This window comes from Pan paniscus, chromosome 14, assembly GCF_029289425.2.
Source record: "Pan paniscus chromosome 14, NHGRI_mPanPan1-v2.0_pri, whole genome shotgun sequence".
Taxonomy (NCBI): domain Eukaryota; kingdom Metazoa; phylum Chordata; class Mammalia; order Primates; family Hominidae; genus Pan; species Pan paniscus.
This window is the reverse complement of record NC_073263.2, coordinates 114,335,856-114,362,035: the sequence shown is the minus strand read 5'-3', so window position 1 is coordinate 114,362,035 and position 26,180 is coordinate 114,335,856. Positions and strand designations below refer to the sequence as shown.

The 26,180-nt window shown below is 48.7% G+C and overlaps 1 protein-coding gene across 11 annotated transcripts in view; it reads right to left on the bottom strand.

Moving 5' to 3' along the window:
* Positions 1–26,180, bottom strand: part of ATP11A (ATPase phospholipid transporting 11A) — a 195,153-nt gene that overhangs the window by 17,035 nt on the left and 151,938 nt on the right. For all 11 annotated transcript variants that reach the window (XM_063595878.1, XM_034937026.3, XM_034937025.3 and 8 more), the window contains exons 17-25: positions 25,923–26,026; positions 16,961–17,142; positions 13,642–13,893; positions 12,089–12,263; positions 10,247–10,349; positions 9,877–10,022; positions 8,705–8,764; positions 7,743–7,870; positions 5,803–5,938 (exon numbers count right to left, since the gene is read on the bottom strand). In XM_063595878.1, coding sequence (XP_063451948.1) covers positions 5,803–5,938; positions 7,743–7,870; positions 8,705–8,764; positions 9,877–10,022; positions 10,247–10,349; positions 12,089–12,263; positions 13,642–13,893; positions 16,961–17,142; positions 25,923–26,026 — 1,286 coding nt within the window. The remainder of the gene's footprint in view (positions 1–5,802; positions 5,939–7,742; positions 7,871–8,704; positions 8,765–9,876; positions 10,023–10,246; positions 10,350–12,088; positions 12,264–13,641; positions 13,894–16,960; positions 17,143–25,922; positions 26,027–26,180) is intronic.

Below are 26,180 nucleotides of genomic sequence, written 5' to 3'. Positions count from 1 at the left end.
TCCCTGCTGTGAGCCGAGAAGCTGCCTTTCTAAGCTCCCAGCTGGGGCTCCCTGGGTTTAGGGGGTAATGGCAGAACTGGGATAAGGAGTTAGGCCTCAGGATGCCTGGTCCTGCAGAGCACATGGGCCACAGCTGTAAGCTTTATAGGTGAGGAACAAAGCACAGCTATCGTGAATCCAGAATCAGGCATCTTGGTCAGGGCCCCTGAGAAACGCTGACCCATTACTAACCTGTGTCCACGTCCTTTGGAAGCTAGTCCACTGTGGAGCTATCCTGAAACGCATCTCTGGAAAGCCCGCTTATTCCCTTGATGGCCTGAAGTGGGGCCCCCAGGTGAACTGCCATGATGTGGTTTGGCTTTGTGTCCTCACCCAAATCTCATCTCAAATTATAATCCCCGTGTGTTGGAGGGAGAGCCTGGTGGGAGGTGACTGAATCATGGACATCGTCCTTGCAGATCTCGTTGACGGTGGGCGAGTGAGTTCTCATGAGATCTGGTTGTTTCAAAGTGTGTAGCATTTTCCCCTTTGCTCTCTCTCTCCTGCAGCCTTGTAAAGAAGGACCTTGCTTCCCCTTTGCCTTCCGCCATGATTGTAAGTTTCCTGAGGCCTCCCCAGCGATGCTTCCTATGCAGCCTGCAGAACTGTGGGTTGATTAAACCTCTTTTCTTCCTAAATCACCCTGTCTCAGGTTGCTCTTCAGAGCCATGTGAAAATGGACTAACATGTGTGGATAGTTTATTACTACAATTGCTGGTCGTTATTTCCATCAGATTCTGGGGGTGGCAGGCATCCCTGGGATACCAATCTCCTTTCTCAAAGGGCTTTTCACAGGGACCCTTTTCTTCCAAGTGACATCAACGCCATCCCCAGTGAAGCTCCTGTTTCTGATTTCTGTGGAACCCTGTCCTCATGTGACAGGCACATCTCAGCCAAGAACCTGACCAGTGCGAAAGCCTCACTTCTTCAGCAGATCTGCCTCTGGCGCTGGCCACCCTCCACCACTGCAGGCTAAGCCCCATGCCCCCACTTCCTCCCTCCTTTGAGAATGAGTATTCCTATAGAAGCTTTCTGCTCAAAAAGTCCTCAGACCAGACCCATTTAACTCTGATGTATAAAAACATCCACGGCCAGCATAACTTGCACCTTCTCAAGGTCACGGTCATGAGTGGCATCCACTGCCTCCCCTCCCTGTGCAGATCCCTCTGCCTCCCACCTGGCCCATACGCGGACCGCTCGTGTTTCAGCTGCTCTCACCGCATCCTACGTCTATCAAAGCACGTTCCGAGCTTTTAACTGTTCACTTAGGAATGTCTTGCTGTTCAACAAATAACTGTTGTCTTCGCATTCTCATTTGTGGCATCAAAATGAGAAGTTACTATGGCTTGCGATGTCAGTGTAGAAAATGCTCCATTGGTGAATTTTGAAAGAGATGTCCATAATTCTATTGTTCCTCCAATCCTACACAGGATCTATAGACATTCCTATAGAATAATTTAGGTCTTTAAAACAAAGTAGCTCTCACCCAAGAACAATCAATCCCAGAGGGCCTCTGAACTGTAACCCCGTTGGGAGTATCCTGGTTGGAAGGGAGATTCTCAGGGGTAAGCACCCCAACCCCAAATTGCTACGTAAGGACCAAGAGGGCTGTCAGCCACTAGGACTGCCCCCAAGTTCCCTGAGTGCTGGCATCACCCCGGGGCTACACGCGGGTTCCGTGGCGGCTCAAGGTACCTTCCAGGACATAGCCAGGGGCTGGAGGGTACAGCCGGAAGAGACCAGGAAACAGGAGCTAGTAGAAATCATCGGATCCCAGGAAGGCAGCAGAGCCACAGTGCCCACTGACCACCAGGTGCAGCTGACTGGGGACACGCCAGGGGTCCAGGGATCCGAGAAGGCGGAGATGCTGCAGAGACCCTGCCAGGAAGGCTGAGAGAAGCCCCTGGCACTGCGTTGCCAGCACCTCATTCAGGAGCACAGCCGGGCAGCCCTCCCAGGACAGTGGCGCCCGTGTCCTTGCCCCTGAAGTCCATCTCCGGGGGCTCTTGGGAGGCACCTTCACATTCACGCTGAAATTTGGAACTAGAACAACCCAGAGGCCGCACTGGGCAACACCATGAAGTCTGGTGCCGGACGTCCGGGTATGACCCAGGCCCTGCCCCTCGGGAGCTGACACTGCACAGGGTGTCTAGTCTGTCCGAACTTCTCTTTCTTCAGCTTTCACATGATCTGAACGTCCAGCTGATAGGGTGGTTGTAGTGAACCAGGATGGTGTTTGTGAGAGAAAACTGGAAAATCAAGTGTGGGAAAAAGGGGACTTGCTATTGCCATCAGCAGCCGCCAGGAGCCTGGAATCTCAGTGCTCAGGACACTACCTCTTAGTTCTCTCTAAGGGCTATGCGAGATGCTTACGTAAGCCCAACTCAGAAGAAAATCTCATAAAAGATACAAAAGAATCAACAGGTAGCTCTGTTTGATGACGTTCACAGCCTGGTGGCATTCAGGAATTATTCAATTAAAATAAACGAAGACAAAGAATAAGTTCTAGAAAACTTAAAGCTTTTAAAACAGTGAAATAATATTTGAATGGATTCTCAAGATAGACCTGGTAAAAACTGATTTAAGTGATGACGAAGGATAACAGCAGTGTTTAGTAAAGAGAAATGAAAACAACTAAAGCAGGTAAATGGTGCACAGGACACATAGCAGGACTTTTGTGTTTGAACCCAACAGTCTGAGGGACAAACACACAGGGAGAGAGAGGTCAGGCTAAACAAGGAACGAAGCCGATTTCTGTTTAGAAGTCACCCAGAAGGGGCTGCTGAAGAGGGACTTTCTCCGAGGTCAGCGCTGGTGTCTGCTGGTACGGCTAGTTAAATACCTGAGGCATTTAAGCAGGGATGGTCTCTGACATCTACCGAATGCCTGGTGTGGCTCTCTCAGGCAGCACAGGGCCCCACCAGGCCTCCCACACATGCCTGTGCTGCCTTTAATTTAAAATCGAGGGAAGCTCCCATGAATCCAGTCAATTCGGAAAACATCCCTGGCTCAATGGGCCACCCTGACATGGAAACCGAGGGAACACAGCAAGGATGTGCGTCAGGAGGCGCACACACCCTTCTAACACAGAGCTAGCTCTGGGGTGCGTGGGGCAGCAGCAGCTAACGGCGTTTCTACTGACAAAGCACACAGGAAGTCACGTTTGAAAATATTTTCGAGAAATATTTCATTTGTAATGCACTCCAAAAACACAGAGAAACGACAAACCCATGATTGTCTTACCATATGTGTGTTGGTAGTCATTATCTGAGAGTGGGAAGGGACGCCAGTGGCAAAAAGAAAAAAGCAAGATACAAATAAAACAAACCCCCAGGGGTTAGGCAAACAACCAGAGAGTGAATGTCCGCTAGAAAACTACAAATCTACTCATCACAGAGGAAGCCGACTAAGTATGGTACTCAGGGAAATCTAACACCGGCTCAACGTGGAATTCATTCCCGCATCAAAAACGCAATGTCTAAATGGTATAATGGTACCACCAGGTAACAAGCTGATGGTGAACTGTTAGTTACAGAGATAAAGCCTGAAAACCTCAGCAGGCTGGCCGTGCATGGTGGCTCACGCCTGTAATCCCAGCACTTCGGGAGGCCAAGGCGGGCAGATCACCTGAGGTCAGGAGATGGAGACCATCCTGGCTAACACGGTAAAACCCCGTCTCTACTAAAAATTCAAAAAGTCAGCCGGGCGTGGTGGCGGGTGCCTGTAGTCCCAGCTACTTGGGAAGCTGAGGCAGGAGAATGGCGTGAACCCAGGAGGTGGAGCTTGCAGTGAGCCAAGATTGCGCCATTGCACTCCAACCTGGGCAACAGAGTGAGACTCCGTCTCAACAACAACAACAACAACAAAAAAAACAAAAAAAACTTCAGCAGGACATTTCCTTACAGCAACACTGAGCACTCAGCTAACGCGATCTTTAAAGTGACCCAGAGCTATGCACATGTGGTGATGGACCCCGCTGGGAAGCTGCATGGGCCGCACTGAATTACTGCGCAGGTGGTGATGGACCCCGCTGGGAAGCTGCACGGGCCGCACTGAATTACTGCGCAGGTGGTGATGGACCCCGCTGGGAAGCTGCATGGGCCGCACTGAATTACTGCGCAGGTGGTGATGGACCCCGCTGGGAAGCTGCGTGGGCCGCACTGAATTACTGTGCAGGTGGTGATGGACCCCGCTGGGAAGCTGCACGTGCTGCACTGAATTACTGCCCATGTGGTGATAGACCCCGCTGGGAAGCTGCACGTGCTGCACTGAATTACTGCCCATGTGGTGATAGACCCCGCTGGGAAGCTGCACGGGCCGCACTGAATTACTGCGCAGGTGGTGACGGACCCCGCTGGGAAGCTGCATGGGCCTGCACTGAATTACTGCACATGTGGTGATGGACCCCGCTGGGAAGCTGCGTGGGCCTGCACTGAATTACTGCGCATGTGGTGATGGACCCCGCTGGGAAGCTGCGTGGCCTGCACTGAATTACTGCGCAGGTGGTGATGGACCCCGCTGGGAAGCTGCATGGGCTGCACTGAATTACTGCACAGGTGGTGACGGACCCCGCTGGGAAGCTGCACGGGCTGCACTGAATTACTGCGCAGGTGGTGATGGACCCTGCTGGGAAGCTGCACGTGCTACACTGAATTACTGCACATGTGGTGATGGACCCCGCTGGGAAGCTGCATGGGCTGCACTGAATTACTGTGCACGTGGTGATAGACCCCGCTGGGAAGCTGCACGTGCTGCACTGAATTACTGCACATGTGGTGATAGACCCCGCTGGGAAGCTGCATGGGCTGCACTGAATTACTGTGCACGTGGTGATAGACCCCGCTGGGAAGCTGCACGTGCTGCACTGAATTACTGCACATGTGGTGATAGACCCCACTGGGAAGCTGCACGGGCCGCACTGAATTACTGCGCAGGTGGTGATGGACCCCGCTGGGAAGCTGCACGTGCTACACTGAATTACTGCACATGTGGTGATGGACCCCGCTGGGAAGCTGCATGGGCTGCACTGAATTACTGTGCACGTGGTGATAGACCCCGCTGGGAAGCTGCACGTGCTGCACTGAATTACTGCACATGTGGTGATAGACCCCGCTGGGAAGCTGCATGGGCTGCACTGAATTACTGTGCACGTGGTGATAGACCCCGCTGGGAAGCTGCACGTGCTGCACTGAATTACTGCACATGTGGTGATAGACCCCGCTGGGAAGCTGCACGGGCCGCACTGAATTACTGCGCAGGTGGTGATGGACCCCGCTGGGAAGCTGCACGTGCTGCACTGAATTACTGCACATGTGGTGATAGACCCCGCTGGGAAGCTGCATGTGCTGCACTGAATTACTGCACATGTGGTGACAGACCCCGCTGGGAAGCTGCATGGGCCACACTGAATTACTGCGCAGGTGGTGATGGACCCTGCTGGGAAGCTGCATGGGCTGCACTGAATTACTGCACATGTGGTGATGGATCCCGCTGGGAAGCTGCATGGCTCGCACTGAATTACTGCGCAGGTGGTGATGGACCCCGCTGGGAAGCTGCATGGGCTGCACTGAATTACTGCGCAGGTGGTGACGGACCCCGCTGGGAAGCTGCATGGGCCGCACTGAATTACTGCGCAGGTGGTGATGGACCCCGCTGGGAAGCTGCATGGGCTGCACTGAATTCTGCTTTGGCAAAATCATCATATGAGCTTGGGAGGGTTTATTCCTAAGCAGCTAAGTCAGCGCAATCGAGCTCTGTACTGACCTGCCCGTTGCTTGTCACAGTTGTATTTTCAAACACGAAATAAGCACCAAAGAAGAACACCAGTGCGTCAAACAGTCCCAGGAGCGTCCAGTAGATGAACACACGCCAGCGCAGCAGGGCATTCTTGGCGACGTCCCTGGTGAGGAGAAAGGTGCACAGCGTGTGTCCTCGAGAATCAGGGCCCAGCACCTCCCCCAGGCTCTGGGGTGGCCATCCCTGGACGTTGTCTTCATGGGATAAGATGTGCGTGTCCAGTAAACATCAAGTTTGTGCTCTGGCCACAAATGTGGCATGTTCGTCACAACCAGCATTTCACTACCCACTCATGTCCTTGGCTAACTTTTGCTCAGATATTTTCTCTCTCATATTCACTGCAATATCATCATAGGCACAGAGATGCTGCCACACGCTGCTGCTTCTGAAAGCAACGAACAGAGAACACAAGGCACACACCTGACGTTCACCGAGCTTGTGACACCTTACGCCTGACGTGACACCTTACGCCTGTTCAATAAGAAGAATTTGCAGGATTCCTTTCAGACACATGTCTAGAACAGTGTATCTTCTCCCGTTTTCTTAGATTTATTCCCAATTATTAAAGATGTACAACAAACTCAGAAGTTTGCCTTTTTATCATCGTCCTTAATCACCTACAGTGATTATTTTTGGATCCAGGCCGTCAAGATCCCACAGAATGGCTAAACATTCTGATGAGGGCAGTGAGGCCGACGCACAGATTCCTGCAGAATCCCAGGCAGGGAAGTGAGTGGTCTTGGCTATGGTGGTGGATGCAGGAAACACGCATGTGAGAAGACTGCACAGAACTGAACACACACATACACGTGTCATGTACACACACATACATGAGTGCAGGGAAAGCTGAGTGATCTGAATAAGGGAACGGGTGAACGGCACCAACATCAGTACACTGGATGTGATGCTGGACTGCAGTTTCTTGCGTGTCACCACTAAGGGACATGGGATCAGGGCCCACGGAATCTATTATTTCTTACAACTGCATATGGATGTAAAATTATCTGAAAAATAAAATTTTAATTTATGATAGGGTTTGGCTGTGTCCTCACCCAAATCTCATCTTGAATTGTAGCTCCTATGATCCCCACGCATCATGGGGGGACCTGGTGGGCAGTGATTGAGTCATGGGGGTGGTTTTTTCCCATGTTGTTCTCGTAATAGTGACTAAGTCTCACGATATCTGATGGTTTTATAAAGGAAAGTTCTCCTGCACACGCTCTCCTGTCTGCCACCATGTAAGACGTGCCTTTGCTCCTCATGACTTCCGCCATGATTGTGAGGCCTCCCCAGCCATGTGGAACTGTGAGTCCATTAAACCTCCTTCCTTCATAAATTACCCAGTCTCAGGTATGTCTTCACAGCAGGACGAAAATGGACTAATACAATTTAAAAGACCATGGAAAACAGTAACATATTGAATCTGCCAGAGACCTTGGGGGGCATTTCTGAAATAGCAGAAAAATATCTCTTCCATATTATTTTTAAAAAATAACGGGGAGAAAAGACACCCTGAAACCAGAGCTGTTAATTTTTGTTTTTTCTCACTGAATGGAACACACATGGTTTTAAAGGATAACTTAGGCCACAGATTCCCTAGGGTCACAACGAGGAAGACGCTTGTACCCCAGCTCCCTCAGGACTGTCAGAAAGCACAGGAAAGTGCAAACTGGCTCCACACAGACGTTCCAAATGCAGCGTAAACCATCCAGCAAGACTTGAAGAATCTCCATTTGAGCTATGTTGCTTCCAGTTTAAACAAGCTCCTGATCAAGCAAGAGTATCAGCAGATGCCGAATGCTTCTGGCCCTCAACTGGGGTCTGCCAGGTGGCTATTGGAAGGAACTGCCAGAGTGCTGCCTAGTTATTCTCTCTGCTCTCAGGAGAGGCTGTTTGGAGGATGGTACCTGTACAGGGTCGGGTCTCTCTTGAGCACGTCGATGCCAACATGCTGCTCCATGAGGCTGTACAGGAGGATGGGGAGGGAGGTGAAGCTGATGTTGTAGAGGGTCAGATACGCGGTGTCGTACAAAGTCTGTAAGAGGAAAGTCACAAGAAGCGGCACCTCAGTGCATTGTTACAAACTTTTTGGATCTTTTGATTAAATATATTTTCTTTCTGAAATGCATAGAAAGACCAGAGCGCTTTTCAAAGCTTAACAATATAAACTAGGGTCTGTGATATCAACTGTGATTTCAGGATGAAAGTCACAGCTGGCAAAAAGCCTAACACTGACTCATCCCATTCTATCAGCACAAACTTCAAGAAAAAAAACAAAAGGAAAAAAGTCACAGAAAACATTTGCAATTCTGATTGCCATCTTCAAGCTTCAGTGACTCTGGTCGCAGTCACTTCCCATGAAGGCAGTTGGCCCACCAACCACTGAGCACACATGTGACAGAAGGAGGTGTCCATCTAGGGCAGATGCCCGGGGGGTCCTTCACCCCTCCCGGATGGGAACTGTCTTCTTCCCCTGTGGGCACGTTGCATGTGTTAACGTGCCAGGCACCGGGGTGGCCCATGTCCACAAGGACCTCGAGTTGGAGTTAATTCTTGCAGTGGCGTCAGGTTGCCCAGCCCAGCACTGCTGGGCCCTGAGGAGACCACATCATCACTGGCCCGCATCTCAGGGCCACGGCAGTTTCAGAAGACATGGAACAAGCGGCCTCCAGGACGGCAACTCCTCAGCTCCGTGGCTCCCCCTCCCCAGGCCCGACCCTTCACCCCCGCCTGCTGCTGGGCACTCTGGCTTCCTCGTGGTGCCAGGGAGTGCTGCTCATTCCCAAGTCTCCCCTCCCCACAGCAGCCACCCACTGCGGGAAGGAAAAGAAGGCTCAGACAGCCTGTCCATGAAGACCCTAGGACTGACCTGTTGTGAAAACCCACAGAAGAACTGGTATAAAAACTGAGGGAAGATGAAGCAGACGTTCTGAAAGGCAAGGCAGAACTGTTAGTTCGGTGACGGGACAGAGGGAGGCAGCCGCCACCTACCAACGTGGCCCACCCCACATGGGAGGAGGGATCCACGTGCACCCAGCGTGCGGCAGAACAGCACTAATGGGTTCTAGAAAGCTTTCTCTTATTTCAGGGGCAACTGAAATGCGCATGTGACCACGTTTTGGCCACTCAGGACAGACAACGTATAGGGGAAATTTGTCAGCTCCAAGAGAAACAAGAAGGCAATGCAGGTATCAGTATAAACGGGAAAGAATCGAACTGCACAGTGAATAAGGAATTCTAAAATACCCTTCCTCAAACATTTCCACCTGAAAGGTTCTCACTGGTTCCACACTCAATTCTGTGGGGGGAGAAAAGGGCTGGGGGTCTCCTCCCGCGGCACGGCAGGCCCTCCTCATCCTCGGGGGTACATTCCCAGACCCTGGGGGGATGCAGAGTCTGCGGATGGTCCTGAACCCTGTCTATGCTCTAGATGGGTATGTGTGTTTGTACACATACACACCCATGAAAAAGTTTAATTTATAAAGTAGGTGCAGTAAAAGAGTAACAACAAAACATAGAATAACTATAATAATATACCGTAATCAAAGTTACATGAATTTGGTCTCTCCCTCCTCCTCTTAAAATATATTATTGTGTCATATTCACCCTTCTTCTTGTGATCTGTCAACCTCATCACCAAGACAGCTACAGAGTGACTGAGGGGCAGGTAGTGTACACACAGCATCGGCACACCGGACAAAGGGACAAGCCACATCCCAGGAAGGAGACTGCAGGACGGCGTGAGACTTCATCACGCTGCTCGGAATGGCATGCAATTTAAACCTGAGGAACTGTTTATTTCTGCAATTTTGCGTTTGATATTTTTGGGCATGGGTTGACTGTAGGTAATGGAAACGGTAAAAAGCAAAGTCACAGCTAAGCAGGAGATGACTGCAATCAGATTCACCCCTTCCTTTCTGACAGCTGCTGCTACTCGGAGATCAATGACCTCTTGTGGCATCAAGTGGCTCAGACAAGGGTCGTGCCACCCTGTGCGTGACCTGCTGCTAAAACCGTGAGGGGGAGCGGCGATCCTCCTACCTTATAAAAGAAGTACTGCACGAGCTCAGATATCCTAATGTAATAAAAATGCCCGTGAACAAGCAGCATCTTCTTCAAATGCTTAAACTTTGGGATTGCATAGTCGCTGTTCCTGGCAGCCTGGCGGCCTTCCTTGCCGATGACACCTAGAAGACGGAGGTGAAGGAGCTGAAGAAATGCTTTCTGCACACCACACACAGGGCGGGGACGGGGAGAAGAACGGATGAAACCATCATCATGAGCCTTCCCGGTCACACACGAGGGTGGTGACGGGGGTGTCCTGAATGCACCTGCGTGCTGCCATGGGCCTTTGTCTAGCGAAGGGGTGACCTGGCCACCAGGATGTGCCAGCAGCAAGGACGAAGCTCACCTATGCCCACGTGCGCTTCCAGAATCATGCTGACATCATTTGCACCATCGCCAATTGCTAACGTGATTGGGTGCTCTTTTGAAAATTTGATTAATTTAACAATCTGCAAAAGAAAGAAATGCAGAATTTATCTTCTCTGTTTCACTTCTGAACAGGTTATTCATTCACTAGGCAGAAATAACAAAGATGAAAAGTTAGCCTAGGCAAATAAAAAAATTAACTACTTAGAGCTAATTTACGACATTCTGTCTGTTTTCTCCATATAGGATAAAACCTTTTTCATATTGAAAGCAAAACAAAATAAAGTAAAAGAAATGAGGTATGATTAAAATGACGTGAGCTGGAAAAGGCTGGTAGACAAACTTTGGCGGTAGAGATGTGAGATATATGAAGTAGCTTGTAGTTATTATTATATTCCTCTATTTAAATATATGGAAAAGTGTGTAAATCCTGGGAAAATATATTTAAATATACAGGGGCAAATGTGAACCCTGCATTCTGTAAGATCACTATTCCAAGGTACTTCAAGCTATTTGGTATAAAGCATCTATTTCTAAACATAAACTATTCCTAATGCTATTTTAATTTTCAAATTTGTAATGTGCAAAATCAAATATGACAATTTTATGTAAAAATAATTTCCAAGTTTTTAGTCAATTTCTTTATAATCTTTCCCCCCCCATCTATGTGCCTAAATGTAACAGTTCAAGCTGTAAGAATGAAGAGATGGGGGGAAACATGTGGGTGCCTTCTTGTTTCAAGATAGGAAACTGAAACACAAGTTAATTTGTATGAAATGTTTCAAAAGCCAGTTGAGAACTTAAAAAAGTACTATGGAATACATGAAGAGCGAATGGCAAATCCTTAGTTGCTGTTCCGTTTGGGAAGTAATTCTGTAAGGTTTATGTGCAGTTACGCATGTGAGGGAGAGGAGGACATCAAACCGTCTTCCTCACATGGAAGGTCTGTGAATGCTCTAGGCTCAGCTTGTCATTCTGAGGACCCCGGTTCTGTGTTTTTAGTGAAATTGACAGATTAGTGCACCCACATGCACAAAGGCTCAACTTTTCACCTCCTTGGTTTCCAGAGTTTGTGTGAGACACATTTTACCTTAACCACTGGGTTGCTCTGACCAATGATGGATTTATTCATGAACAGTTCAAGAGAAATTGGCCCATCATATCTAAAATGTGGTATAACAAAGTCAGAACTTTTCTAGGCTTCCTGATACCAGAATTACATCCATGTTTACACATACATTCCATAGTGCTTTCAAAACTATTTAAAGAAAAAACTTCAGGTGTGCGTTTCCCACAAGAACATGGCCGCGTGAGACGTTTGGGGTTTGATAGACAAGACAAGTTGAATCCTCGTGGCATTTCCCAACTGCAGCCTTTTCGGCAAATTATTCCCATTTGTAAAGCTGGTGCCCTTATTTGTCTGAGAGGGTTATTTTGAGACTAAATGCATTCGTATCTGTAGGAGGCACACACTAGGTGCTCAGTACTGTCAGCTCCCTTCCCTTACACCTTTAGTGTAGATTCTCAGGAGTGATTGAGATAGCTTTTTTTTTTTTTTTAACAGAAGTCAGCCAGGGCAGCTGTCCTGGCCACTGCATCTGGAAGGGTCATACATCTGACTGGTCATCACCCACTAATCACAGAAGCTGGCCTGACAAGCAAAACAAGATCTGCGTTTTAAATCTCTATCACGGTTGCTTCTATTTTTAACAGGTGGTACCCTGCTAGATTGTTTAACAGTCTGAGGCGGTGAGACCTAACGGAAGGTTTTCAGTGTTTTGGACGCCCTGACCACCAGCTATCGAGGACGGGCGGGCAGCACCTGAGCCTTCTGCAAGGGCGCCATGCGGCAGCAGAGCACCGCGCTGCAGCTCCGGCAGATTTCCAGGAAGAGCTCTCTGTAGTTGCCGGAACTCCCGTCTTCTCGAGGCTTCATTATCAGAGACAGTGCAGCTCCGTCGATAATTAAACCGTAGTCCTGCATATCTGCTGAAAGTCTGTTAGAGTACGCGAGTCAGAAAGATTGCTCAATCACTAAATCTATAGATTTTAGAAGACTGTATTGTTTTTGGATATCGACAGATGCTACAAATCCATGGGATTAAGAAACTAGTGTTTCTTGTTTTACCAATACAATTTTTATACTATTGAACATGACACCTTTGTCAACATTTAAGAGTGTATTTTATGAAACATTCCTATTTTAGGTAAAGCAAGTGCAGACTCTGTTTGTGGACTCGTTAAGTCCCTGTACTTTTGAAACAACAGGAAGGCGTTCATCTTGTGGTCTAAGATCTTGGTCAGTCTTTACTCTCAACCTTCTTGGTCACAGTCTTTACAGCTAAGTCCTTGGGTTTCTGCCTGGATGACCTAAGTTGGAAAGAACATGGTCATAATCTCCTCTTTGCTGGGTTTCAAAATGACAAGAAGGCTGGGCGCGGTGGCTCACACCTGTAATCCCAGCACTTTGGGAGGCCAAGGCGGGTGGATCACCTGAGGTCAGGAGTTCAAGACCAGCCTGGCCAACATGGTGAAACCCCGTCTCTATTAAAAGGTGAGCGCTTTTAATCCCAGCTACTTGGGAAGCTGAGGCAGGAGAATTGTTTGAACCTGGGAGGCGGAGGTCACAGTGAGCCAAGATCACTGCACTCCAGCCTGGGCGACAGAGTGAGGCTCCATCTCAAAAACAAAAAACAAAAAACAACAAAAAAACCCTCTAATCCCTAAAAGGAGTTCTGCAGATTGCAGATCAGGTAGAGGGAATTATCTGTGCTATTTATGAACAACTTAACATTTGTGTAAATTAGAGAGCTGCTTTCGCTTTATCTACATGAATGAAACTGAAATGATTCAAATAACATGTAATCTCAGATAATGCATCTAACACCGGTAAGGACAGCATCGATAAAATGTATCTGAATAAACTACTGAATATTCTTGGGAAAAAAACAACTCTTGGGCATGTACTGCCTCGTCTTAGATGAACAACCGTGCATTATTAATATCTCCACTTCCTCCAGCAGATGCTCGAAGGTGCCTGAAGCAGAGCCCCTAAGTCTCAGAAACAGATGAGAATTATCCCACTCAAAATATTTTATCCATCATGTCTTTTTGCATCTGTTAGCCGGCAGTGTGAAACTGAACATACACACATACACACACATATGTGAAAAAGACACATCACAATTGCTGGAAAAAACAGCCCGTTTTGTTCCCAGTGTTCACCTGACCCCTAAGAAGCTGGCATTAATGCCCCAGGGGAGAACCGAATTCCCAGTAGAGACAATGCGGTTCCCCGACTTGCGGGTGAAGGCCCCTGGGTCTGAAGCCCCTTTTGCGGGAGCGTGGGGGTGGGGGCGGGGACGCGCTGCCTACCCGGAGAGGTTGTCTCTGGTCAGGCTCCCGCTGTGGCGCAGGACCGTCTTGCTCAGCTCGAACAGGACGTCGTGCAGGCTCTGCTCCTCGATCCTCTTGGTGGTCAGCTCCAGCAGCTGCGTGTTCCTGCGGAAGAGCTTGCAGGCGTAGCACGTGGCCGCGGCCGTCTCCATCTTGTCTCCCGTGAGAACCCAGACCTTGATCCCGGCCTTCTGCAGGGCCTCGATGGTGTCCGCAGCTTTCTCCTGCAGCCTGAGGGAGGCAAAACCAAACACAGCATAGAGAAAAGTCAGTGCTGACCCAGGAAATCCAAATAAGGAACTGCAGAAACTTGCAAAGCTGTCGAAATATCCTGGCCCCTCAAAATCAAAACACTCCACACTGTGGCTCATGATCTCACCACAAAGTACTGAAGCAGCTTTGGAAGGTCTGAACTAGTGTTTCACAGCGAAACACTTCCTAACAGCAGAGAGATAAACATGGATCAAACATTTGAGAAGTAAAGGGCTGTCTTGTGTCACTGACGTCTGACAAGCCGGGCAGTTTTGTGTGTAGGTGGGACTCACGACCTGGGGAGGGTTTCAGGAAATTATAACCACCACCAAAAATGTCTCAACCATGGAAAGATGGGATCTGGACTCAAGGTGGTCAGGAATATTGATTGTCTTTTGTTTTGTATAAACTGTTCTAAGTTTGTCACTTAGAACCCACTTGGGGTCCAGGTACCTCTAAATAATATAAAATACTGAGAATAACACTAGTGATTCTATGGCCAACAGGTACCATGGGCTTGCCACATGCCAGGCCTGTGTGACACTTCCTATGTGCAATCTTTCATGCTTACCATGATGTCACGAGTAAGGATGTTAGCATCACACCCATTTACATATGGAAAACCCAAAGCCTGCAGACGCTGCAAAGGTATCGGGGGTAAGCGGCTCTTCTGACACCAGTCAGACCACTTCCCTCTCCTTGGGAGATCTGGGGTCAAACCATGTTTGCCTCATTTTGGGGCCTGCATTTTTTCTAAGTTTCAGACTTTACTTTCGTGTGAAGTAACGTGCCATGCTTCTAGAAAGTATGAAAGGAATGGATTTAAATTCTAACTGGAATGATCTGGTTAGGTTTTGGGAAGAACTTCCTAGCTAAAAGTCTCAAGATCAGACAATCATAGTATTCTATAGATGAAAAAAAAGCCTGTAATTTTATGTGTGTGTATGTATGTGTATATATATATATGTGTGTGTGTGTGTATATATGTGTGTGTGCATATATATATAGAGAGAGAGAGAGAGAAAGAGAGCGAGCAAGAGAACGAGAGAACGCCTTATTATGTTGCCCAGGCTAGGGTACAGTGGTATGATCTCAGCTCACCGCAGCCTCCTGGGCTCAAGCGATCCTCCCTCCTCAGCCTCCCAAGTAGCTAGGACAACAGGTGCCTGCTACCATGCTTGACTAATTAAAAAAAAATTCAAGAGATGGGATCTCACTATATTGCCCAGGCTGGGCTCAAACTCCTGGCCTTAATCAATCCTCCTGCATCAGCCTCCCAAATTGCGAGGATTACAAGCGTGCTCCACCGGGCCTGGCCCTGTTTACAAGCGTGCTCCACCGGGCCTGGCCCTACAATTTGATTCAAAAGGAAGCTGAGGCTCAGAGATGTTTCGCACTTGCTGACTGGAGATTTTAAGGAAATAATTTATAAGCAAGCATCATCACGTCAAAGCCACTGAGAACCCCCCACCACCAGGCATTAACTCTCCACTCTTCTACATTCCCATTCCAGTCAAGTCAACCTGCCCCCTGCCCCAGGGGCTCTGTCCCATCTGCTCTGCCGGAGGCATCCCCACGCTCCTCCACCACGGCCTCTAAAGATCGACCCAGCTGCTCCCCAGGCAAACACCATCCTACGGACACCCCTCTTCTCCTGGACAGACAGCAGGTGAGTGACTGGCCACTAGAGCAAGGACGCAGCCCCCAGCAGCACCAGCAGCAAAGCCTTTCGGCGGCCGTGGCCCTGAGCTCTGAAGCCTTCCCGCGTGCAAGTCGTGTTCTTTACACGGTGCTCTGTGCGCTTACTCTGGACTGAACAGGGGAGCGTGACTTCAAAACAAAACAAAACACAAAACCACCAAACCAAAACTTCCCACTTCACTAATACTCCATTCAGATCGAGAACTCAAGGAACATTTGTTCAACACACTCAGAAAATGCAGGGTTAGTGATAAGGATTTCAGTTTTGGACCGAAATGGATCTTAAAGACTTTCAAACTTGATGCCTTTAACCTCTTCTAGGAGATAAACTCCCAGTGAACTTTCTGAAGTTTCTGCTTCATTCTCATCAATTGGGGCATTTTTTTTTCTTCCATTCCTACAAACCACTGAAATCCATGCCTTTCACTCAGCTCGGAAGGCACCATGTGGACCAGACGACTTGTTTCTTAGTGGCCTCAGCCTCAAACAACTTTCAGTCCCCATTGTGGAGCTGGGGCACACTGGCAGCTCTTGCCTTAGAGGTACCTGAAAATCTGTAATTGGTAATTTTGCCAGTTATGATGATTATTAGTTTTTGTAATTTTCTACTTCATTAAGTTTTTTCAAGTAATGATAAACACATTGAGTATGTAATGATCTAAGAAGTAATACCAGTATTTGGAAAGAACTAGCAACAAGTTTAGGAACACAGTTAGTTGTTGATTCCATTCTAAAGAGTAATTACAGTCAGGCATGACTGCTCATGCCTGCAATTCCAGCACTTTCAGAGGCTGAGGTGGGAGGACTGCTTGAGGCCAGGAATTTGAGGCTAGCCTGGGCAACATAGTGAGATCCTATCTCTACAAAAAATATAAAAAATTAGCCAGGCATGGTGGTATGTGCTTGAAGTTCTAGCTACTCAGGAGGCTGAGAAGGGAGGACAGCTTGAGCCTAGGAGTTTTAGACTGCAGTGAGTTGTGATGGTACCACTGCACTCCAGCCTGGGCAACACACCAAGATGCCATCCCTTAAAAAAAAAAAAGAATTTGTAAGAGCCCTTCTATCTTGCCTGTTCATAATATGATATGACAAAGCTATTTTCACTACTTCCTGGCAAAGTGTGCTTTCAGGCATCTTATTCATGGACAACAAAATATCCCCCAGGCATGACCTTCCTGACATGACTCCAGGGTGTAGTAAGACACCTAGCCTCTCCCTGAGCAGCAAACACGCCCCGTCGGCTGTGCGGGTGGCCTCCCTCCCGTCCACTCGCCCTCACACGTCCTGGGCCGTCGGCCTGCATCCCAGTTTGTCTCTCAGGACGGGATGCATGCGTTTACTTTACCGGTCCTCAACAGCTGTAGCACCAAGCAGAGTAAGATCTTTCTCTATTTGCTCATAGGCTTCTGCTAACTTTTTCTCTCGATCTTGAAGGGCCACTTTGGCAGCCTGCAGCAGCTTACAAATGCCTTCATATTCTTCTTGGATCAGCCTTTTATAAGCAACACACAAAGTTCGGAGCCCCTCCTGCAGAACACAATGCAGTGTTTAGCACGAATTCAAGGTGTCACTTGCTGAAATATTATGCTCCACGGCCTTCCCAGTATCCCTTCTCTCATTAGACTAACTAACCCAAGAATTGTAACCCTTTCAAAACTTACAGTACTAAGTAAACAAAGAAAGAAAGATTATAACCCAACCAAATCTTGAAAGGAGTAAGTCATCAACAAGTGAATTATTTAAGTCCACATTAAATACCAAGAATCATTATGGATCACAGCATTTTCAGACTAGAAAGCCTGGAAATCAGTAACAGAAATCAGAGTCATCTATCAAAAGATAAAATTTGTTCCTTTATTTTGACAAATGCAGAGTTAAATTTAACCTTTTTTTAAAGGATAATCATTTGTAATTTTATGGGCAATATCAAGTGATATTTCTAAAGTAAACATGTTTTATGTGGGAAGTTTGTAAGGTAGGTTGTTCTTTCACAATGAAGGAAAGCTGCCAGGTTATTTATCAAAATCATTGGTTGCACAGGAACAAAAGAAATTAAGAATCACAAATTCCTTACTGTGATCATCATTCTGGATGTCACCATACAGAGAGAATGCAGCCGCCACCAGCAAGACACAAGGAATGGGGGCAGAGGCTGAAGCAGCCACACAGGGGGCGGTTTACAGATGAACCTCTTCATTCCACCAGTCAAGGCTGCTGAGTGCGACCGTCACAGAGGTTCACACCTGATCATCTAGGGTGTTCCCCTTCCGTTTTCCCTGTTCCTTCAGCCCCAGCCCTACTGATAATAGTAAAAGAACCATAATCCTCCCAAATAACCATTTTAAAATCCGGCAGAATGCTGGTTTGTAAGAGTTGAAACAATGTTTTCCGTTCTATGAGATGAAGCGTCTCCTAACTCTCAGGGAAGGCTCATATTTATCACTAGTTCCGACCTCTTAACTCGTGTGGACAGAATTGCCACTGGGTCAACGGCTGTCATGGCCCTTGAGCTCTTAAAAGCCAGAAGTTGGGAAAGGGGGAGTTGAAGAAGTCAGAACACAAGACAGGGTCTATATGTGTGCCTGAGTCCTGTTCTCCAGGAACATTCTGGAACTCCTTCCTTCCCATCCTCCAGATATTGTCTCCTGGTCAAGAATAAGTGAGAAGCCAGTGGACCCGTCTCAGAGGAAAGTAGCACTGAACAGACGCTGCTCAGCCGCCCCAGCCTCACCTCCTGCTGAGCACACGACCTTGCAGCTTTCTGCTCACGGGTTTGCCTCTATTGTTAGGCACTGGGTTCTCTGGCTGTGGGCACTGTGTCTGACTTCACCACTGAATCCCTGGCACACAGCCAAAACTCAACAACGTTTGCTGAATAAATAAGTGCTTGAAATTAGATCTTTTGTGCACCTGTTGATCAAGTTACAGATTGGAGACATAAATGCGCATTGCAGAATGAATTCTCTGACTTTTCCTAAGAGGCAATAAAACATACAAGATATATAGCTTCAGTCTGAAACCAGAAAAATTACATAACAAGAAAATGGTTTTACAGGATAATAACCCAAAATGGTCCCAGAACTTAGGTTGCTGTGAGTGGTAAGCAGAAGCTTTTGGAAATAAATATGTCGCTGCTTTTAAAAGTCAATCAGGGACTTTCTCTTGTGGTAACACAGAACAGAAATACTTTTCTCTATTCCTCCTGCTAAGTACTACGAAAACCCTGGACGCAGCACATAAAACAAAGCCAGACAAATACCCTACAAGAAAACTGTAGAACAATATCCCTTAGAAATATAGATGCAAATATGCTCAACAAAATACTAGCAAACTGAATCCAATGGCACATAGAGGATCATACACCACGACCAAGTGGGGTTTATTCCAGGAATGCAAAAGTGAGTCAACATATGAAAGTCAATGCAATACATGACATAAATCCCACATGATCATCTCAACTGATGCAGAAAAGGCATCTGAAAAAATCCAGCACCTTTTGGTGATAAAACCACTTAATAAACTGGGGAGAGAAGAAACCTCCTCAACGTGGTAGAAACCACTTAAGTGAAAAAACCAGCAAGGCATCATGGCTCACGCCTGTAATCCCAGCACTTTGGGAGGCTGAGGTGGGCAGATCACCTGAGGTCAGGAATTCAAGACCAGACTGGCCAACGTGGTGAAACCCCATCTCTACTAAAAATACAAAAATTAGCCAGGCATGGTGGTGCATGCCTATAATCCCAGTTACTCGGGAGGCTAAGGCAAGAGAATGGCTTGAACCCAGGAGGCAGAGGTTGCAGTGAGCCGAGATCGTGCCATTGCACTCCAGCCTGGGCGACAAGAGCGAAACTCTGTCTCAAAAAAAAAGAAAAGAAAAACCTACAGCTAACATCACCCTCCATGGTGAAGGACTGAAAGCTTTTCCGTAGGATCAGGAACAAGACAGGGATGCCTGCTTTTGCCACTTCTATTCAACAGAGTATTAGATGCTCTAAGTGAGAGGATTAGGCTATAAAGAGAAAAAGAAAGTTTCCACATTAGAAAGGATGCCTTTCTAAGGCCTATTTGCAGATGACATGATCCTATATCTAGAAGACCATGAAGAATGTGCTCCCCGCTAACTGAATTCAGCAAAGACACAGGGTACAAAGTCAACACACGAAAACTAGTGGCATTTCTATACACTACCAATGAACAATATGAAAAGGAAATTAAAAAAAAATTCCACTTCAATAGCATCAACAAAAGTAAAATACTTATGAATAAATTTAACCAAGGAGGTAAAAGACTCGAGGCTGAAAAATACCAAAGTTTGCTGAAAGAAATTATAAAATACCTAAATAAATGGAAAGATATCCCATGTTCATGGATTGTTAAGATGACAACACTACCCAAAGTGATCTACTGATTAAATGAAATCCTATCAACATCCCAATGGCTCTTCCCTCCTGCCCTTCCTCCGTTTCTTTTTTTGAGACAGGGTCTTACTCAGTTGCCCGTGGAAATGTGCAGTGGTGCCACCACGGCTCACTACTGCTTTAAACTTCTGTGCTCAAGCGACCCTTCCATCTCATCCTGCCTAGTAGCTAGGACCACAGATGTGTGCCTCCACCCCTGGCTGATTTTCCTTTTGTATGTTTTGTAGAGGCAGGGTCTTGCTATGTTTCCCAGGCTGGTCTCAAACTTCTGGCCTCAAGTGATCCTTATGCCTCAGCCTCCCAAAGTGCTGGAATTACAAGTATGAGCCACCGTACCTGGCCCCCAGTGGCATTTTCTGCACAAATGAAAAAGCCCATCCTAAAATTCCTATTAAATCTCAAGAGGTTCAGAATAGCCAAACCATTTTATAACAGAAGAACAAAGTTGAAAGACTCACATATCCTGGTTTCAAAGCCTGCTAGAAACTGACAGTAATCAAAACAGCGGGAACTGGGATAAAGACAGACATAGAGAAAATGGGATGGAACAGAGAGCCCAGAAATAAACCTCCAGGTAAGTAATCAAATGCTTTTCAGCAAGAGTGTCAGTATCACTCAGTGGGAGAGGAGAGTCTTCACCAAATGGTGCTGGGAAAACTGGATAACTGCACGCAGGGAAATAAAGTAGGACCCTCACTTTATGAAAGATGCAAAAATTAGCCAAACATGGATTACACTCCTACATTTAAGAGCTAAAACTAGAAAACTTATAGAAAAAAACACAGTGGTGGCAAATCTTCATCATCTTGGATTTCATAGCAGTTTCTTCGATATGACAGCAAGCACAGCCAGCGAAAGGAGAAATAAACTGGACTCGAAGGACACACAGGCCCCTCTGGACTGTCTTTCTACTTATTTTAACTTCTCCTGAATCTGTAATTATTTCAAAATAAAATGCTGCCAACCGAGGGGGCCCTGCAAGTGCCCAGCTCACTACCCGGAGAGCTTCCAGGCCGAGGCTCGGGCAGGGGAACGTAGCCGGAGCCAGTGAATTCCCTGAGTTATGGGGCAGACCTGGGTGTCAAGGGAACAAGCACCAGAGTTCCTAGGATGGAGTGGATGCCAGAGGCTGTGGACGGCCCCTCAAGCACCTGCAACTGTGAGGAAGCTCCTGGAGGCCAGCAACAAGCCATTAGGAGGAGGGTGGGACAGCCTGCTGCCAGGAGGCATGGCCACTCGCCAGGCACAGCGCTCAGGGCCTGGCAGGCTGGGGAGCACCACCCGGGGCAGGCACTGCTGTGGGTCTGCTGGACATCACGAAGGCATGGCCTGAAAGGAACAGACTGTTCCCAGGAACTCAGCCACACCCCAGAACAAGATTTAAGATCTCCAGGAGGACCACGATACCCAGCATCCAACAAAGCCCACAGGCAGGCATCCGGCCACAGGCCACCATCACGCAGGGGCACCGTCCCTGCCCCAAACAAGGGGACTGTGCAACACTGTGGCTGGTCCAGAGCTGGCAGCAGGGGTGCAGTTAGCGAGGAGGATTTAAACAGTCACTGCCACCGTTATCACACACGTCCCATCCGTTAGCGAGGAGGATTTAAACAGTCGCCGCAATCGTTATCACACACGCCCCATGTTAAGTAGGGGCATGAGGATACAAAACCACGCTGGCAGAATTTCTAGACATGAAAACTCCGATGTTTGAGGAGAGGGGTGTCCTGCGTGGGGTGCTGACAGGTTAGACGCTGCACGGGAAAAACTCGTGACATGGCAACAGAAACTGTCTCTAAAGAAACGTGGAAAACCTTAAAGGGAAAAGCCTTTGTAAGCGGTGAGACAACATCCGGCAGTTGAGTACATGGGTCCTGGAACTGCCGAAAGGGAGCAAGGAAGAAAAATATCTGTAGAATAATTGCTGAAAAATTTTAAACTTGATGAAACCCCACAGATCCAAGATGCTCAACACTGCTGAGCAAAGAAACACAGCATCACTCCACCAAGGCATCCCATCACGAAACACCTCAAAAGCAGCCAGAAAAGGGAAGCTGTGGAAAGAGAAATGAAGACGCTCTGACAGGAGGGTCCCCAGGAGAAAAGGACACATCGGCTCAGCCCCAGACACGCACAGCAGGCGGCCCGCAGCGGCTGCTTCCAAAACAGCCCCAACTGGAAACAACCCAATGTCTACCAACAGGCGGAAGAATCAAGAAACTGGTCCATCCGTAGAAAGAACTAGCACTGCGAGTGCCCGGCAAATGAACGAGTGCTGCTAGTGCCGGCAACTGGACTGGTTAGTATCGCTAGTGCCAGCAACTGGACTGGTTAGTACCGCTAGTGCCTGGTAACTGGATTGGTTAGTACTGCTAGTGCTGGCAACTGGAGTGGTTAGTACCATTAGTGCTGGCAACTGGACTGGTTAGTACTGCTAGTGCCCGACAACTGTACTGGTTAGTACCGCTAGTGCCTGGTAACTGTACTGGTTAGTACCGCTAGTGCCAGCAACTGGACTAGTTAGTACCGCTAGTGCCTGGTAACTGGACTGGTTAGAACCACTAGTGCCAGCAACTGGACTGGTTAGTACCGCTAGTGCCGGCAACTGGACTGGTTAGAACCACTAGTGCCTGGCAACTGGACTGAATAGTACCGCTAGTGCTGGCAACTGGACTGGTTAGTACCAATAGTGCCGGCAACTGGACTGGTTAGAACCACTAGTGCCTGGCAACTGGACTGAACAGTACCGCTAGTGCTGGCAACTGGATTGGTTAGTACTGCTAGTGCCCGGCAACTGGACTGGTTAGTATCACTAGTGCCCGGCAAATGGAATGGTTAGTACCGCTAGTGCCTGGCAACTGGACTGGTTAGTACCACTAGCGCCTGGAAACTGGACTGGTTAGTACTGCTAGCGCCTGGCAACTGGACTGGTTAGTACTGCTACTGCCCGGCACTTGGACTAGTACTAGTACCGCTAGTGGCTGGCAACTGGACTGGTCTGTACCACCAGTGCCCAGTAACTGGACTGGTTAGTATGGCTAGTGCCCGGTAACTGGACTAGTACTGCTAGCGGCTGGCAACTGGACTGATTAGTACCACTGGTACCTGGCACTTGGACTAGTACTGCTAGTGCCCGGCAACTGGACTGGTTAGTATGGCTAGTGCCCAGTAACTGGACTAGTACCGCTAGCAGTCGGCAACTGGACTGATTGGTACTGTTAGTGCCCAGCAACTGGACTGGTTAGTACCACTAACACCCAGAAACTGGACTGGTTAGTACTGCTAGCGCCCGGCAACTGGACTGGTTAGTACCACTAACACCCGGCAACTGGACTGGTTAGTACTGCTAGCGCCCGGCAACTGGACTGGTTAGTACCACTAGCCCGGCAACTGGACTGGTTAGGACCACTAGCCTGGCAACTGGACTGGTTAGTACTGCTAGTGCCCGGCACTTGGACTAGTACCGCTAGAGGTACTTGGACTAGCGGCCGCTGAACTAGTACCGCTAGTGCTCAGCAACTGAACGAGTGCTGCTGTTCATCACGACAGAAATGAACGGGCCCACACGGCCGAGTCTCAGCAGTTATGGGAGTGAAAGACGCCGGATACAACAGCCGCCTTTTGTGATTCTGCTGATAGGAAGCTCCAGAAGGTGGGCACGAATCTGCAGTGACGGCGAGTGGAGCGGCGGTCTGCAGCGAGTGGGAGTTGGCAGGGATGGGAGTATGAGGGCGCGAGACAGTCTCTAGGGTGAGGGATGCGTCCCCTTCCCAACAGGCAAAGCCTCCACCTGTGTGTCCCTTGCTGCTCTCGCATTTTAAATATGTATAGATCAATGTATGGCAATTACATCTCAAGAAGACTTTCTGAAACAAGCAGCAAGTGGACTTTACAATCATCACAATTCACATAATCCATGCGCCTACTCTCCCGGGCAGCAGCAGTGGGGATCCAGCAGGTGGACTTTACAATCATCACAATTCACACAATCATGTGCCTACTCTCCCGGACAGCAGCAGTGCGGATCCAGCAGGTGGAAGATATTTGGGACTCAGGCCATGAAGACCCTCCATGGAGGACCAGTCACCTGTGACCTGTAGCCATCGTGTGCTCAGCATGGCATGGCGACCACGTCACAGCAAAGCACAGCCTCGCGCTGTTGGAAAGCGAGCTGCAGATGGAGCTGCCCGCTCAGGAGCCCCCACACGCCCCTGTACTGAGGCTCATTGTGTGTCGAAGCGCAGGACGCTTGTGCTGCTCAGAGGAACCCGCTCGGCTTCCACCCTGCAGCTCTGTGGCTGGTGGAAGTCAGTGATGTATTTTCCAGATCCCTCACAGAGAAGTTCAACAATCCTTAACCTGCTGCTGATTTATGGATTCCTGTTGGCTCCAACGCAGCTACTTTGTAGTGCCAGGAGCTGTTTTAATAGCAACGTAAAGATGATGATCTGCACATCGACAGCATTCCCCGAAGTTCACAGGCTCTGGCTGCTGCACGCACGGGCTCGCGAGCGAAAGGGCTCCTGTCCATCGGCAGGAATTCTTAATGCTCTGACATCTACAGTAATCAAGTGTTGCGACTGACAGCGAGGACAAACATTGCTTTACATTTAAATGGTCAGTGAAGGGAGTGCTGAGTACCACGACCTCTAGTCCAAGGTTCTCTTGGTTCAGCCTTCCTTGGTGCAGAGCCAGCCTTGGAAGTCTTGTTTTCCAGCGCGTAGCCACTCTGGCCAGCGTCATTTTGGACCTCTGGGAGGAGAGCCTGTCAGTTACTGTTTCTTTTTCATGAAAAGATGAGAAGGACGGTGTGAGAGGAGGGGCTGCCCTGGGCTGGAGTGAGGGAGAAGACCCCAGGGTGGTGTCAGGAGAAGGGTGCAGACACCGTGGGACAAAGCAGCCACGTGGGGAGCAGAGGGAGCGCGTCCACCCAGCCACGCATCACCCAACGTTAGGGCATCTGATGGGAGGGAACGCGCCCACCCGGCCATGCGTCGCCCAGCTTTAGGACGTCTGACAGGAGGGAGTGCATCCACCCCAGCCACGCACAGTGTAGCTTTAGGGCATCTCACAGGAGGGAGCATGTGCACCCAGCCGTGCGTCACTCGGCGTTAGGACATCTGACGGGAGGGAGCACGTCCACCCAACCATGCGTCGCTCAGCGTTAGGACCTCTCACAGGAGGGAGCATGTCCACCCAGCCACGCATCACCCGGAGTTAAGGTGTCTGACAGGAGGGAGCGTGTCCACCCCAGCCACGTGTTGCCCGGCTTTAGCGCGTCTGACCGGGAGGGGAGGCCCTGCTGTGAGAGACACTCAGGCCGGCCCCCTACCGCAGCAGCCCCAAAGACAGAAAGCCGGACCCACGGAGTGGGAGGCTCAGGTGTGCGGGCTGCTGGGCGGTGCTATACAACAAGTGGTGGAAAGAAACCTTCTCATACAAGCTTAAGACCCAGATGGGGAAAGAAACCCAAACAGGTGATGTCACAACAGAAAACGAAAGTGCTGATTTGTTTTGAAGCAAATCACTAGAAACGTCAACACAAAGACTTTTTGCTCCAATACAATAACCACAAAGGTGCTAATTCTGACTCCCCAAAACATCAATCAACCAACCTGGCACCCACCCGAAAATAAAACCCTGTGCAAGGCTGGGGAGGAGATGGCCTGTGCCTGGCTGGACGGCCTGTGCCTGGCTGGGTATTGGAGGCCCCTTGGGGTCGGTGCCGGCTGAGGCTGCCTGTCTGTCTGCCTCTGGCCCAGCTGATTTCTAAACATTCCCCAAGGAATACAATACGCCATTCCCAGCCAGGAACTTGTGGAACATGGAATTCCTTCCTGACAGCAGGGGAGCTGACCGCCACGAGGCCCTCCCCAGCCCGGCTCTTACCACTGCGTTACGCTCCACTCTGGCTCGGATCTGGTCAACTTTGCCTTCTATCACTCGGGGGAATATCGAAGAATCCGCTCCTTTGCAAAACAGATAAATTTCTCCTACAAAATGAGAAAAATGAGGAGTTTAATCACAATATGGGGAAGACTAGATTATTTTTTAAAATTATGCCATTATTAAAAAACAAAACACAGGGATAGCAGTGTGGAAAGCTCTTTAAAGATTTTAATGGACCAGTTAACACGCTACAGTCAG